General features: G+C 34.5%; 1 protein-coding gene across 2 annotated transcripts in view; it reads right to left on the bottom strand.

Moving 5' to 3' along the window:
• PNPLA8 (patatin like phospholipase domain containing 8) overlaps positions 1-15,007 on the bottom strand; it is a 54,194-nt gene that overhangs the window by 33,147 nt on the left and 6,040 nt on the right. Inside the window, exons 2-4 of one of the 2 annotated variants that reach the window (XM_028525318.2) lie at positions 11,780-12,925; positions 11,498-11,647; positions 2,870-3,021 (exon numbers count right to left, since the gene is read on the bottom strand). In XM_028525318.2, coding sequence (XP_028381119.1) covers positions 2,870-3,021; positions 11,498-11,647; positions 11,780-12,838 — 1,361 coding nt within the window. In that variant the 5' untranslated portion in view covers positions 12,839-12,925. The remainder of the gene's footprint in view (positions 1-2,869; positions 3,022-11,497; positions 11,648-11,779; positions 12,926-15,007) is intronic. The other variant, XM_028525319.2, reaches the window with a different exon arrangement.

The following is a 15,007-nucleotide window of genomic DNA, read 5'->3' on the forward strand; positions in this document are numbered from 1 at the left end:
TCCCATTTGGCAACCATTAGTTTGTTCTCTGTATCTACGAGTTTGTTTTGTGTGTTCATTTATTGTGTTTTTCAGATTTCACATGAAATCTTGATATTTGTCATTGTCTGATTTATTTTACTTAGCATAATAACCCCTGGGATGTGGACAATTCTTAACACTTGGAGAACAGACAGAAATAATGAAACATTATTATCCCAACCCAAGGTGTAGGACAGAGAAGTCCTCGAACACAATGGCAGTCAGACAACACAAAATAAAATTGAGAATGACAAATTATACTTTGATACTGCTAATAGGAAGTCACCAGAGAATAAAAATCCTGATGTTTATTTTAATTGTAAGAAGTAGTATGGACTTGAAGTGTTAAGAGAACATAAAATGACTTATAACATGGCTATGTTATGAATTCAAGGTGAGACATGAAGAGTTAAAGATAATGCTGGATAAAATATATTTAACAATATGACCTCCCTGACTTATAAAAATGAAATAAAACATGCATTTATATTCACATAGAAAAATATTTCAAGAAATAAATCAAATATTAAAAATAATCTTGAAATTCTGAGCTATGATGTTTTATTTTATGTTTTTCCTCCCAAATTTTACTTGTGTAATGAGAAAGGAAACTACTCGTAAATGCTATATTTAGAAATTAACTCAGGATAAATTGAAAAATAAATATACTTGCCAGGTTGGTTCTGTAAGCCCGATACTGTACCTTTTCTTATACAAAATAAATGAAAGATAAGAATTCTTTTTCTTACAAACCCTCTTACCTTACTCATTTCAACACAGATTTCCCATTCTGGCTGCTCTGACACATTCCCCTAAACCAAAGTTTCTCTCAACAACAGCACTGTTGACATTTTGAGATGGATAATTCTTTGTTGTAGAGGGCTATCCTATGCATTGCAGATACTCAGCAACAACTGTCTTCTCACTAAATCCAAGTGGCAGTCCCCTAGTTGTGAAAATCAAAAATGCCTCTGGACACAAACATCTTCTAGGGGGAAAAGATGTCTCCAGAGAAGAATCAATGATCTACCCCTACCTTCATTCTAACCCACCTCTAGGTTTTCCCAAATTATCTTCACTTCAATTTCCTATGACTTTCAAAACTACCATTTCTAGGAAGTCAAATACTTATCCGTCATAAAGCTCTTTTCCCCATTATCTCCCTCACTCTAAACAGACATTTGAATGCCCTTTAATGTCCTTCTTTCAGACCTCCACTTAAATGTTACTTCTTCAAAAAGAAGTCAGTCATGCTCACTCTCTGAAATAAGTTACTCTGTATCCCTTTACCTTGTTTTTATTTTCTTCATAGTACCCATTACTCAATATTTTTTTTCTATTTGTTGTCTCTTTCCTTCTCTAGAATAGTAGCATGATGAAGACTTGGATTTTGTCTGTTTTATTTACTGAGTCACACCAGGACCTAAATCAGAACAGGTAGGCACTTAATCAATACTTGGTAGTTGACTCAATGAATAACACCACCCCTCCCAACTCCCCTGAACTTAATGGCAGAGAGGACTGGCTTCTTCCTACTCCTCAGTGAAATTCCTTACTCACTTAACTGCCACTCTCCCTGCTTCTCATCCCTTGAACCAATTCTGTGAACTAGAATGATTCTCTCCAATTCTTTACAACTTTATCACATAAATGATGTCCACTTTCTTGAGTTATTTCACTTCCCTAAGAACAATCCAAAAGGTCTTCTAAGAGTTCTCCTCTCAATCAATTTTATTTTCGTTTATCAACTAAGCACTGTGGAATCACATGTGGAAGTGTGATACCTTATATTCAACATGTCTAAAACAGAACTCTTTTTCAATATCAGACATCTTCTCCCCTATCCCTGAAATTCTGTCGTAGTCATCCACAGGGTTTATAATTAAGAATGATCTTGACCTATTGTTATTATACCCAGCCCACCTTTCTCTTCCAATTTTTGGCATATTGTTCCTTTCTCTTGCTTCCCACTTGCCACCATATGAGGTTGGTATTTTATTGCCCTCTGCCTAGATTATTAAATAGCCTCCTCCTCTCATCACTCACATTAAAGGATTTGGCTCACATGCATGACTATAGAATTTAACAAAAAAATAAGGGTAGTACTTGACCATACAGAATAGTGATTGGCAAAGCAGGTATACCAGAGAAAGAAGTCAGAGAGATAAATTAACTGAAGAACATAAGGCAAAGCATGTACTATGAATCTAAGAGGTAAGAGTAGAAATGGCAGGGAACTGGAATCCAAGCTAGCAAATTGGGGGGAAAGTTTCATAAAACCAAGCCAAAGAATCTAACTAATAAGTCATAAGAAACTAGACAAACTAAGACAAAATAAGAAGCATGGATGGATTGCCAGAAGAATGGAGCTTGACAGTAAAATTATCTCCTTCTGAACTAAGAACGCATTTAACAATTCTTGAGTAGCACCAGAACCGGTATCTGCAAGTGAAGATGCTGGGGCTCAGGAAGTCACTGATATAGGTTCCTGTATTACCATCACTTTACTAAATGAATAGCTGACATATGGTAAGATAAATGTAATAAAAAAAAGTGAGCATTATAATGCACTGCCAAGATTTTAAGAGAAAGTTGGTTCATAAACTGTCCTAAGCTGCCAAAACTGTCTGAAAAGACCAAATTAAAATATAAATACTAGGTTGAATTAAAATAAAAGGAAATTCAGATATGCTGAAGGAACTCTGAAAATGATAAAGTAAATAAAACTTTTTCATGTTTTATTTAAAAATTTGATTTTGCAATGATATAAGTATACCAAATTATTTTTTTAAAATTATTAAGGTTGAATTGAAATTATAGACTTAAAAGACCATTTTTCCAGTCTTACCTTGTTCCTCCACCATCAATTGTAAGAATTCGAATTCCTCTTCCTTTCACTGGATCCACATAGCCAATTAAAGCCAAAATTTCTCTAACTGCAGCCTGAAGAGTTTCATCCTTAATTTGCCTCAATCGTAATAAATATGGAATAATTTTCTCCTATATTGAGAAAAATGATTTTTTGTTACTTTTGTGAAATCAAAAGTAAAAATACATGATTATTTGTAACCAACATGTGTATACCATCACACGCAATGAAGGTGCCAGTGTTTGTTACTTTCTCAGGATCTTCAATGATACATTAATGTTTGATACATTAATTAATGTAAATTAATATCTAGAATATATGTGTCCTAATATATAGGTCAAAAATTAACCTCTTTCCAAATATTTCCTTTAAAGATGCAATGCGGAACAATTAGGGTAAATGTAATTTACACTAATTACAAAACTTTCCAAACAATGTTACAACAAAAGGTTAACATTATAAATTTTATACAATATCTTGTCTAAATCCCAAAGTTAAGATGAAACTGCTTCATGGTAATTATAGGAAATTAAACTTGCTACTAAAAGAAAGAAAAATACCTTGTGTACACTGAACATGGAACACAAGGGTAGCTCACGGTGATACATGAACAAAAACTAATAAAATTAAGATAGAAGGCAAAAGCTGATCATTACAATTAAAAAGTTAAACAAACCTGGGACTTCAAGATGCTAAGTATTCAACTTCATACTGTTGATCAGAAGCAAGAGCTCAAATCCTAGGGTTCTACAATGAGTTTACCAGGCTCTCTAGGTTCTGTGCACAGAAACATCTGGTTGGTAGCCTGGACTTAAGGTTTAAAGGAATAGTTGAGTTGCAGCTATACTTGTGCTGTGTAACTTCCAGTAAATGAAGTAACCACCAATGTATCACTTATTTTGTTTCTCTTTTTAAAATAATAAATCAAATCTAAAATACTATTGTTCTAAATTTTTCAATTTGTTTTGTTTTATTTGCTCTGGCTTAGTGCTGACCTCCAAGGCCCCACCGGAGTAACCTGAGCAATGGTGGAACATGAAGATGTTAACTGCTATTCTTGTTGGCACAGAACAGTCTCTGTGAGACCATCTGGAAAGCTTGATTTAAAAAAAAAGTGCCATTGATTTAAAAGCACTGAAGAGCTGCTGAAGCTGTAGGGACAGGAGAAGCTAAGATTCTGGAAAGAGGATAACTGCTAGGATGTGAACTTTTATTTCCCCTGAAGCATTTGCTGAGTTGGAGAAGAAACTAAAGATTGAAACGCTGGGTTTGGTTCAGACAGAGGACCATAAATGGAGGACATTGAGACCAATTGATCATCTAGAATTTAGAGTCTCATGGGTTTACAGCCACAAAACTAAAGACTTGAGGGGCCCGAAATCACAAGGCTGGTTTCACCTCAAGATATTCGGTGGATTCTTTAATTATGTAGTATGGGAACTTAAAGCTGAAAAACTCTGGAAATGAGAGTGCAATTTTTTGTACTCTTGAATTTTAAGGCTCAGAAGGGTAATGGTTGTGGTGGTCGTTAACACACCAGGCTCTCAACCTTAAGCCCTAGAGAAATATGGCCTGAAAAAGGGGCAAACTAAAGGTCCCACCAAATTGTAAACCAGCCTTAACCCAGCTCTGACCCTAACTGATTTAAAGTCATCAGTGCCCCTACCCCATGTTTCAAGCAGAGGAACAAATAAACTATCTCTGGAAAAAGAAATAATTTGATACAATACAGATCTTATTTTTTTTAATTCATAATGTCCAGTATCCAGAAAAATTATATAGTATGTGAAACAAGTACCCAATGATCAAAGACCAAGAGGTGATCCCAATATAACAATCACCAGTCAACTATATTAAATAAAAATACCAAAAATTACTATATCCAAACATCATACACCTAGGAATTACTTTTTATTTTTTTTTAATCTAATGAAATATGTGAAGACACTGATTGAAAAGTTTTTAAACACTGAGGGGTCTAGTCTGAGTATCTGTGTCCTCTCAAAATTTGTATGTTGAGATCCTAATGCCCAAAGATCATCATCTTTGGTATTAGAAGGTATAGTGGTATTAGGATGGTACTAGGAGGTGAAGCCTTTGGGAGGTACTTAGGTCATGAGAGCAGAGCTCTCATAAATGGGATCAGTGCCCTTACAAAAGAGGCCTCAAAAAGAGATCCCTTGCACTTTCCAGCATGAGAGGGCAGAGTGGGAAGGTACCAGCTAGAAACCAGGAAGAGAACATTCACCAAAAGTGATCATGTTGGCACCTGGAACTTGACCTTCTAGCTTCCAAAAAATACATTTCTGTTGTTTATAAGCCACTTCTGTTGTTTATAAGCCACCTAGTTGGTATTCTGCTGTAGCAGTCCAAATGTACTAATACACTGAGGGAAAATAAAGACGGTCCAAATAAACGTAAGAATATATTATATTCAATGTTTGGAAGACTCAGTATTATAAAGACTGAATTCACCCCAAATTGCGCTACAGAATCAATGCAACCCCAACATGAATAATTCTTCTTAAAATTTTTGATAGATAAGATGGTCCTAAAATTTATATGGAAATACAATGTGCCAAGAACACTAAGTCAATATTAAGATGAAGAACAAAGTTAAAAGATTTGTGCCACTGGACATCAAATTTATTATAAAGTTACAATTTCAGCAGTATAGTATTGGAGCAAGGATAAATGGAACAGAATACAGTATTCAGAAACAGACCCATATATAATCACTTGATTTATGACAATAATGTGCCAGGTCACCTGGATACGTGTATTTAAAAAAAAGTCAGGTCTCACACCATATAACCTAATTTATCTTATATGAATAGCAAACACGTGTGAAGAATAAAACAATAAAGTTTTAGAAGAAAACACAGGATAATCTCTTCATGGTCTTAGGATAGGCAAAAATATCTTAAACAGGAGACAAGCACTAAACATAAAGGAAAATATTTATAAGTTGGACAATATTAAAATTAAGAATATTTGTTTGCCAAAAACCATTAGAAAGAATAAAAAGGGAAGCTGGACTGGGAGAACATACTTATAATAAACAGATGTATATTATATATACATATATTATAATATATAGAGAAATATTTATATCTATTATATATAAAGAGATTCTCCAAACCAGTAAGAAAAAGCTGGTCAACCCAACAGAAAAATGAGCAATACCTGAAATATGCACTTCACAAAGGAAATATTCAAATGACCAATAAACACTGGAAAAGGTGCTGAACTTCACTGTTACCAGACAAATACAAATTAAAGCCACAATTCAATACCACTAACCATTCAACAAAATGACTAAAATATAAAAGATAAATAATACAAAGTGCTGAAGAGGAAGCAGAACAACCAGAAGGCTCACACAATTCTGGTGAACGTATAGATTGGTATAAGCATTATGCAAAATCATCAGGCATTATCTACTAAAGAAGAAAACAAGCATAATCTATGACCAGGAATACTACTCTTGAGTATATACCCTAAGAAATGAAGACATATACTTTCTAAAAGATATATCCCAGAAGCACTATTCCTAAATATTCCCAAACTGGAAACTATCCAAATGGCCATCAGCAATAAAATGGATATATACATTGTGCCATATTCATACCACAGAACACACCACAATGAGAATGAATGTTCCACAACTATGCCCAATAATATAGAAGTTCTAGCAAAGATAATGTTAAACAGAAAAATTAAACACATAAAAAACCACATTTATATAACATTTAGGAAAAAAGCAGAGCTAATCTACACAGATAGAAAACAGAAAAAGGGGTCAATGTTTTGGGAGACAGTGATTACAGGGGTAACAAAGGAGCTTTTGGAACACTAGTAACACTCTTTTTCTTTCACTAGGTGGTGGTTTCACAAATGTGTTCAATATTTGAAAATTCATGGAGCTGTATACTTATGATATATATTTTCTATATATATTTTTATAGTAACTTTTTTAAAAGATACTTAAATCAGCTTGAAGGGGAACCTCCAAGACAAAGCTGAGACAAATTCAGCATTTAAAAAAAGAGATGGGAAGAAGAAAGGATTACAGAAACACAACTTATTAAAAACCATAAGTTCACGATAGTAAAGAAAAAAATGCCCCAAATCATGTCACCACTGAGGCAGCTTTTGAAGCAACTCTTTACTTTGAAAACTGAACACTAAAAAGAAATTATTTCTCTTGCTTTTCCTATAAAATTGATCTTTAAGAATAACCTAATTGTTTTAACTAGTGAATGAAAGCTCTACTTTGATAGAATAATATCAATTATAATGCAAAAGAATGACAGAATTAGAAATTTATTCTGCAATCCTAATGAAACAACTAGTTCTGGAAACAGGTTAATGGTTGATAAAATAATAGTCCCAGCTTAAATGTCCAATGAAAAGATCAGACAGACTGTCACCTCCCTAATCCAGTGGTCAGCCTTAGTTTAGCATTACTAATGGTTGTTCTACCAACTATGTGTTCTAACAAGATCCAGTACTGAACATCAACTACAATTTGTTCTGATAAGAAAATGTTTAACTCAATCGAGTTTTAATATTTAAATTCCAGTGTTCAGGAAATAAAAAAGGAAAGAGGAATATAGCAAATAACACTAAGAGGAAGCCAGGTAAATCCAGAAAGTTGAGCCATTCTACAAGATAAAACAGCCTGGTCTCTTCAATTAATCAGTTCTAATGGTGCAGGTAAAGAAGGTCTACATTATATTATACAAGGTCTGTCTGGAAAAAGTCCAGATATTGTTAATATAATGAGAACAGTTTGCGCAACATCAATGTAACCTGACAGCCAATAAGAGTGGACTGGAATGTGTATGAGTGAACTATGACAACTTCACTATACTAGTCAGTGGTGGCAGGAGACAACATTGACTAGTGGCCACTACATTCCAAATGACTGAAAGTAGAGCAATGAATCTGCATCAGATTTTATGTTAAGCTTGAACATTCCTCTGTGGAAACTACCTGGATGATTCAGAAGGCTGTTAGAGACGATGCAATGAGTGCAGCGCAAATAAGTGTGGCACAAACACATCAAAGATGGTCAAGAATCTGCTAAAAGTGATTCACCTGCAACAAGCAGAACACCTGAGAATGTGGAATGTGTATGGGCTAAATCAACAAAGATTGGTGACTGACAGTGTGAGAGTAGAAGCTGATCTGGGGATCCCAAAAACTACTGCGTCTGAGATTTTGATGCAGGATCTTGGCATGAAACGTGTCATGGCAAAATGCATTCCACAGCTTCTGCTACCAGAGCAGAAGGAACACTGTGCTGCAGTTGCTAATGACTTGATTCAAACCGCTACCAATGAACCAGATTTTCTCAAGAAGGTCACAACCTGAGATGAATTGTGGGTCTACAGCTATAACAGAAACGAAGGCTCAGTCATCCCAACAGAAGCCCCCTGTTTCTCCACACCGAAAGACACAACAAAGTTATGGCAAGATCAAGACCATGTTAACTGTGTTTTTTGATTGGGAAGGTGTTGTCCATCACAAGTATGCCCCTCCAGGCCAGATAATTAATAAGGAGTACTACACTTCAATGTTTTTTGTCAGTTGAGACATGCAATATGACAAAAATGGCCAAAGCTATAGGCAACTGGTGATTGGCAGCTTCATCACAACAACGTGCCTGCTCATGCAGCACTTATGCAGTTTTTTGGTGAATCATCGTATCACCCAGGTGACTTGGCCCACCTATAGGCCAGATTTGGCACTCTGTGACTTCTGGCCTTTTCCAAAATTAAAATCATACTTGAAAGGGAAGAGATTTCAGATGGTGATGAGATTAAGGAAAATACCATGGGGCAGCTGATGGCAATTCCAACAAAGGATTTTGCAGAGTGTTTTGAATACTAGAAGAGATGCTGAGAGAACTGTGTGAGGTCCCAAAGTGCCTACTTTGAAAGGGACTGAGGTGTCATTGTCCTATGTACAGTGTTTCTTGTATCTTCTTCAACATATGTCTCTACTTTTCATAGTGCACGGCTGAATACTTTCTGAACAGACCTCGTAAGTGACTTAGGGAAATAACCACATGAAATGTATGGTCTAAATTGGAACCCCTTTTAGACCCAGTTATATAACAAACGTTTTGAACTGGGTATAAGATGAGTTGAAAATTTACTGATACAGAAAGGTGTACAATGCAAACTGAACAAAACCGGTTATAAAATAGTACATATACAATGACTTCATTTTGATATATACTTATAGAACAATTTCTGAAGGAATATTGTGGTAGACATTACCAATACCTAGTTCACTTCCCCTCTAGGAACACAAAGGCAAGGACTTCTCAGGCCAGTAGAACTGGGCAGGACAAGTAAGTTTTGAGCAGAACAAACCTGTGGTACTTTCTGCTCAAATACTCTTACCCTGATATAGAAAAGATGGAGGAGGTCTCCTATTGAGATATAAAACACAGGATCAAAGTAACCACTGCATGTAAGTACACTTTTTTGGAGTCACCCAGAATCACTGCAGACTTTGCATGAGTGATAAATAAACTTATGTTAAGCAGCTGAGATTTTGGCAGTTTGTTATTAGAGCTTAACTTGGCTTAATCTAATTAATATAAATAGATACTAATATTTTAATAATAGTGGTGATCTCAGGCAGTAGAAATATGTTTTTACTTTCTTACTTTTGCTTTTTCTAAAAATTTTCTACAATTTCCATGGGCTGTCTTTTTTAAAAATTATAAAAGGTTACTTTTTTATGTAAAAAATAGTGAAGGGATACCATCAACAATGAAAAAATAGCCCTGGCTGGCATAGCTCAGTGGATTGAGCACGGGTGGTGAACCAAAGTGTCGCAGGTTCAATTCCCAGGGTACATGCTTGGGTTGCAGGCCATGACCCCCAGCAACCGCACATTGATGTTTCTCTCTCTCTCTCTCTTCTCCCTCCCTTCCCTCTCTAAAAATAAATAAATAAAATTTAAAAAAAAAGAAAAAGAAACAATTTCTTTAAAAAAAATGAAAAAATAATCAAAAATAATTTCCTAGATATGGCTGCCATGGTGCAGTACACAAAATACACATAAAAGAAACTAGTTTATTTTAGAGCATTAGATACAAAAGACAATTTCCTAGACCTGCCTACCATAAATATGGTACGCATGAATAAAACTCATATAGATGTTTTATAAACAATTCTAACATTTTTCAACAGCTCAATTCTTGTTAATTAAAAATTCAGTTGGGAAAGGTCATATGAAAGTGTACATGCTAACATGTTCAAAGCAATTTATCAAGTTCATTGTTATTGAGATATTATTTAGAAGAAGAGTGAAAACTTTCTTTAGACTACCTACATTTTCATCCATAACTGATCTGAATATACATTCCTATATCACATTCTCCTTGTACTGAAAGGTGCTTTGATCTGGGATCAGTTATGCAAAATATGAGTCCTCAAATTTCAGTTAGCAAGACTATTCATAATAGACTAAAACTGAAACTAATAAAAAATCCATCAATAGTGCAATTAATAAATTGTGGTATATTCAAACCATGAAATATAAAAGCAACAATGACTAAATGATATACAACTAACCACAACAATATGAGTGATTTCTTCCAAGAAGCCAATCACAATATTTCATATAGTACACAACATGAAGTAAAACTAACCTATGATTACTTTTTGGGGAGACTATGATTTGCGGTACAAGGTAAGCTTCTGAAGCATTGGTCGATTTATTCTTCAACTAGGTGCTAGTTACAAGGGTTTGTTTAATTTTTGAAAATTCATTGAACTTTATACTCACAACTTACTTCTATAAATGTTTTTAAAGATTTCGTTAAAATATGAAATTCTAGGCCTCTGCTTTCAGTATATGAATGAAAATGTTAAACAAACTTAAATGAATATTTATATTTAGAAAATTTATCTTTTAGGTAAGAGATTATATCCATATGAAAGATAATTCCAAATTTTATAAGCATGAAAGTTTAGCTATTATTATAATGGAAAACTACATTATTCAAAGACTTAGATAATTTTGCAGCAAAGATGGTTGTCAAAAAGTTGAATAAATATAAACTAACAAAATTTTCTGAATGTCAAGTTAAAAATATGCACTACATATCTCTAATGAAATATTAACATTATCTATTCATTATAGTTTGAATTGTTCATTAAGTATTACAAATAATCCTACCACAGATGCACAGATATTCAGTCACATCATTTATATTTTATAGTATTTTTCTGAAAACATTCTGTTTAAACGAAAGTAAATTACCTTGACTATTTTATAGTTGATAAAACTGAGAAAAAGAAAAGTTAATCTATTGATATTTCTTTTCCATTATAAAATGTTTAATTTTAAAATATAGATATTATTACTAACAGCACAATTTATAACACAGAATAAAAGGGAGCATTTAGCATAATGTGTATTATAGAATGGGGCAATTTACTGAATATTACACATCACATGTATGATATAAACCACAAAAATATTTAAATACAATAATAAAAGGCACTGCCTTCTCCATTTTAGAAGGTTTATCAGTATTTTTATTCCAAGACAAAACCAGATTAAAAAAATTAAAATTACCTTTACAGCCACTCCTTTTCCTTCAGGAAATTCTAGAAGATGAAAAGTCAATTCTTCAACCCTATTAATGCAAAGTTTTGGGTCAGTTGTTCTTCTTAATGCCTGAACTAATGCCCGGGTTCTGTTATCAATACTCACTCTTGCAATAATCTACAAAGACATGTAAAATATATGATTATAATATGATACTGCTCTAGTAATACTAACAAACGGTTAAAGTTTCTAAGTTCCATTAGGAAAGAAAACATCAATTGACAAAAAATGATGATAACAACAACTTGCCTTTTCTCGCTGAAGAGATAAACGCTTTTTCTCCTCTGCATTTTTATCTTTGCTTACAGCCTGCTCAGCTTTGGGGGCTTCTTCCTGTTCTGACTGACTCTTTGAATCATACTTTAATTTGGGGACAAGTCCACCAATATAACCACCTACTAAAGCTTGTACACCTTCAGTGGGACGAGAAAGGAAGTTAGCAATACTTTGTTTAGTAGAAACTGGAAGAACCTCGGGTGTCCCACTGGGACTTGGAGGCTTGTCCACAGTATATGAAGAAGATTCTGAGTCTAGCTTCTTATCAGTCAGCACACCACGATCTGGAGAATTGGATTTCTCTTCTTCAACCTTTTTATCTTCAAGTTTTGATTTATTCTGGAAATGTTTGTTTTCTCTTTTTTGAGACATTTTTTCCTCACGTTTGAAGTATGAATTAATATGATTGGATAAAAAGTAGAATGACTCTCCAAATTTTGTGGTTATACTATTTGTGTAATGAAAAATACTTTGTTTACCAATATTTTCGTCTTTATCTATAATGTGACTTTGCTTTTCTGGAACAGAACTCTTTTCTGTTGATTTGTCACTATAGTTTTTTAGAGATTTGATGATTTGTTTAATGTTTTTCTGTTCTAACCAGCCACCATCTGATACTTTTCTTAATGTTTTAGAACTTGGCTTAAATTGAGCTAAACGTGAGATCATTTCATTCTGATTTCCAAAAAGAGCCTTTGAAACAGAGTTTAAAGTACTTTTAATACGGGACATACGAATGCTCACTTTTGTAAGTCCCTTGGGAGCAGACGTGCTGAGCCTCAAAATTCCAATATGAAAATCATTGTTGCTTGGAGAGTAACAGTGTTTACTACAAGCAGAGGCTTCACTTTTGGTCCATTTACATCTTATTTTGCTTGTATGAAAACTTCTTTGTAGACTGATGCGGCTTATTTTCCAGTAATATTTAGGTGAGCACAAGAAATGTAGTTGCTTGCTTTTCTGCTTCCCACAAAGACTTCGTGCATTACTAAGGAGGTAAATATATATATCTATAGTCAAATTAATAGACATAACTTAGAAATTACTTTTCTATTTGTTACGACTTTCACTTCATTCCTGAATGCTTCATTTAAGAAATGCCATAATTCATGGTCTTACCTGAAATGGCAAGGAAAAAAAATTAGAATTCAAGGTAAAATTGAAATTGGGTGTAAGAAAAATACATTAATTACTACATGAACTAAACTTGGAAATTTGTCTCAAAGAAAAGACAGAATAATATAATTCCATCATGGTTGATATAGATTTCACTTTAAAGCTAACAGAAAATAATTCATCGTTCAGTACAGAAGTCAATGGAAAAAAAGAGTAGTAGGATGTTTCATGAGCACTAACTTAGAGAAGCTACTCAATAGATAAGTTTTTATACACCACTTAACTGAATGTGCATTTTAGACACTATGCTGTTTTTCTTCTTTGTTGTTAAAGTCTTGACAAGTTTATGTGATGCTAGACTATGTTCTTTGAAGACAAGAGTCAGGTCTTATAATTCATTTATTGTAAATCATTTATAGAATATGTAATCTATACTCAATATGTTGCTAGAAGCTAAGACCACAAAGACAAACAGGATACTAAAGAACTTTCAGTTTAGAGCTAGAGATAGCTATGTAAAGAAAGTTTCACTATTTAGTAATAAGTTCTTATTAAAGAAGTCAGACTAAAAGAAGCTAGTACAACATCTAACAGCTGAGGGGTTCATAACCACAATATAAAAAGAACACATACAAGTAAAAAAAGGAAAGAATAATCCAACAGAAAAACAGGCAAAGAATATAAACAGTCCAGTCACAGAAGAATAAATACCAAAAATTATAAAAACATCTTTGCATTAAAGAAAGATGCCAACTAAAATAATTTTGTTTTTACAATTGGTAAAAATGTAAATGACTCATAATATCCAGTATTTAACAAGGGGCTGGGGAAATCAGATACAGAGAGCTATGTGACAGTATCTAACAAAATATTAAATGCTATCTATCAAATGTTAAAAGGCACATATTCTTTAATCAGCAATTCCCCTATTAACAACTGTTTGCATAATAGTGCAAAGGTATATACACACAATCCCTGTGCACTGCTTGAAATATCAAAACACTGAAAGCAAAAGTATATTTCTTCTGGCAAGGGACGAGTAAATAAATTATGGTCCATACATACAATGGAATGAGTTACCTGTTGGGAACTGCCCTGCCTGGCATCAGAAGCTGTAACCCTCCCATGGCCAAGGCTGAGTAAAGAGACCTTGGGACCATAAGCCACTAAGGAGACAAAGCTTATCTTCCTAGAGGTGTCACCTCTGCTCCCTTTTACCTCACCCTGCTTGGCCACAGCAGGGCGCCAATGACAGGTAGGATTCCTTGAGAGGGACAATCTAAGACAGGCACAGGTTGTGAAGGGGCCCTCAGGGAAGGACTTGGGGGGCTATAGAAAAAGAGGGTGATGGGCCTCACCCCTGGGCTTTGACACAGCCAGAGTCCTCATTCTGTCTGTGAAAAGCCTCCTAATCTTTTGGCTCTCTTACTTCCCCTGCCTGACTTAAGGCTGAAACAATGCTAGAGGTGGGTGCGGTCCTGTTCTGGAAAGGGAGGTTTCCCCAAGGTAATCAGGCCTAAGAAAAAAAATGCATAAAATCCTCTGAAACCTGCTTTGCTAATACCCTCAATTTAAATGATAAGGGTCCAAACATACAATGAGTTTGTTTCCCCAAAGTTTTATGGCCCTTTAGCTAACTGACCCTGACTCAGAATAAGCCCTCATTGTTCTTGGAATGTTATCTATTATTTGATCATACTGCCTGACAATGATTGATGAGCTTTACCTGTATTCCTGTGCAAAATGAACCCAATAAAAGCCCACTGAGAAACAGGCTCCTGCCCCTTCTCCTTTGAGAGATCTGCCACCTTTCCTCCCCAAGCAGATCATGTCTTGGTAGACTTATTTTCATCCTTGGTGGACAGGGGTGCCTTGTGGGCAGAGCCCCCCGCAAATTACCATACCAGTTAAAGACAACCAAATGATCTGTGCATATGGACATATCCTTTATACAGAGTACAGTAAAAGGCAAGTTGCAACACTGTATGTAGTGTATATATACACACACACAAAGACACATAAATGTAGATATACAGATATGTAATAAATGAACATAAAAGCCTACATATGTAGTTTAAAGCTGTG

This window comes from Phyllostomus discolor, chromosome 10 (genome assembly GCF_004126475.2).
Source record: "Phyllostomus discolor isolate MPI-MPIP mPhyDis1 chromosome 10, mPhyDis1.pri.v3, whole genome shotgun sequence".
Classification (NCBI taxonomy): domain Eukaryota; kingdom Metazoa; phylum Chordata; class Mammalia; order Chiroptera; family Phyllostomidae; genus Phyllostomus; species Phyllostomus discolor.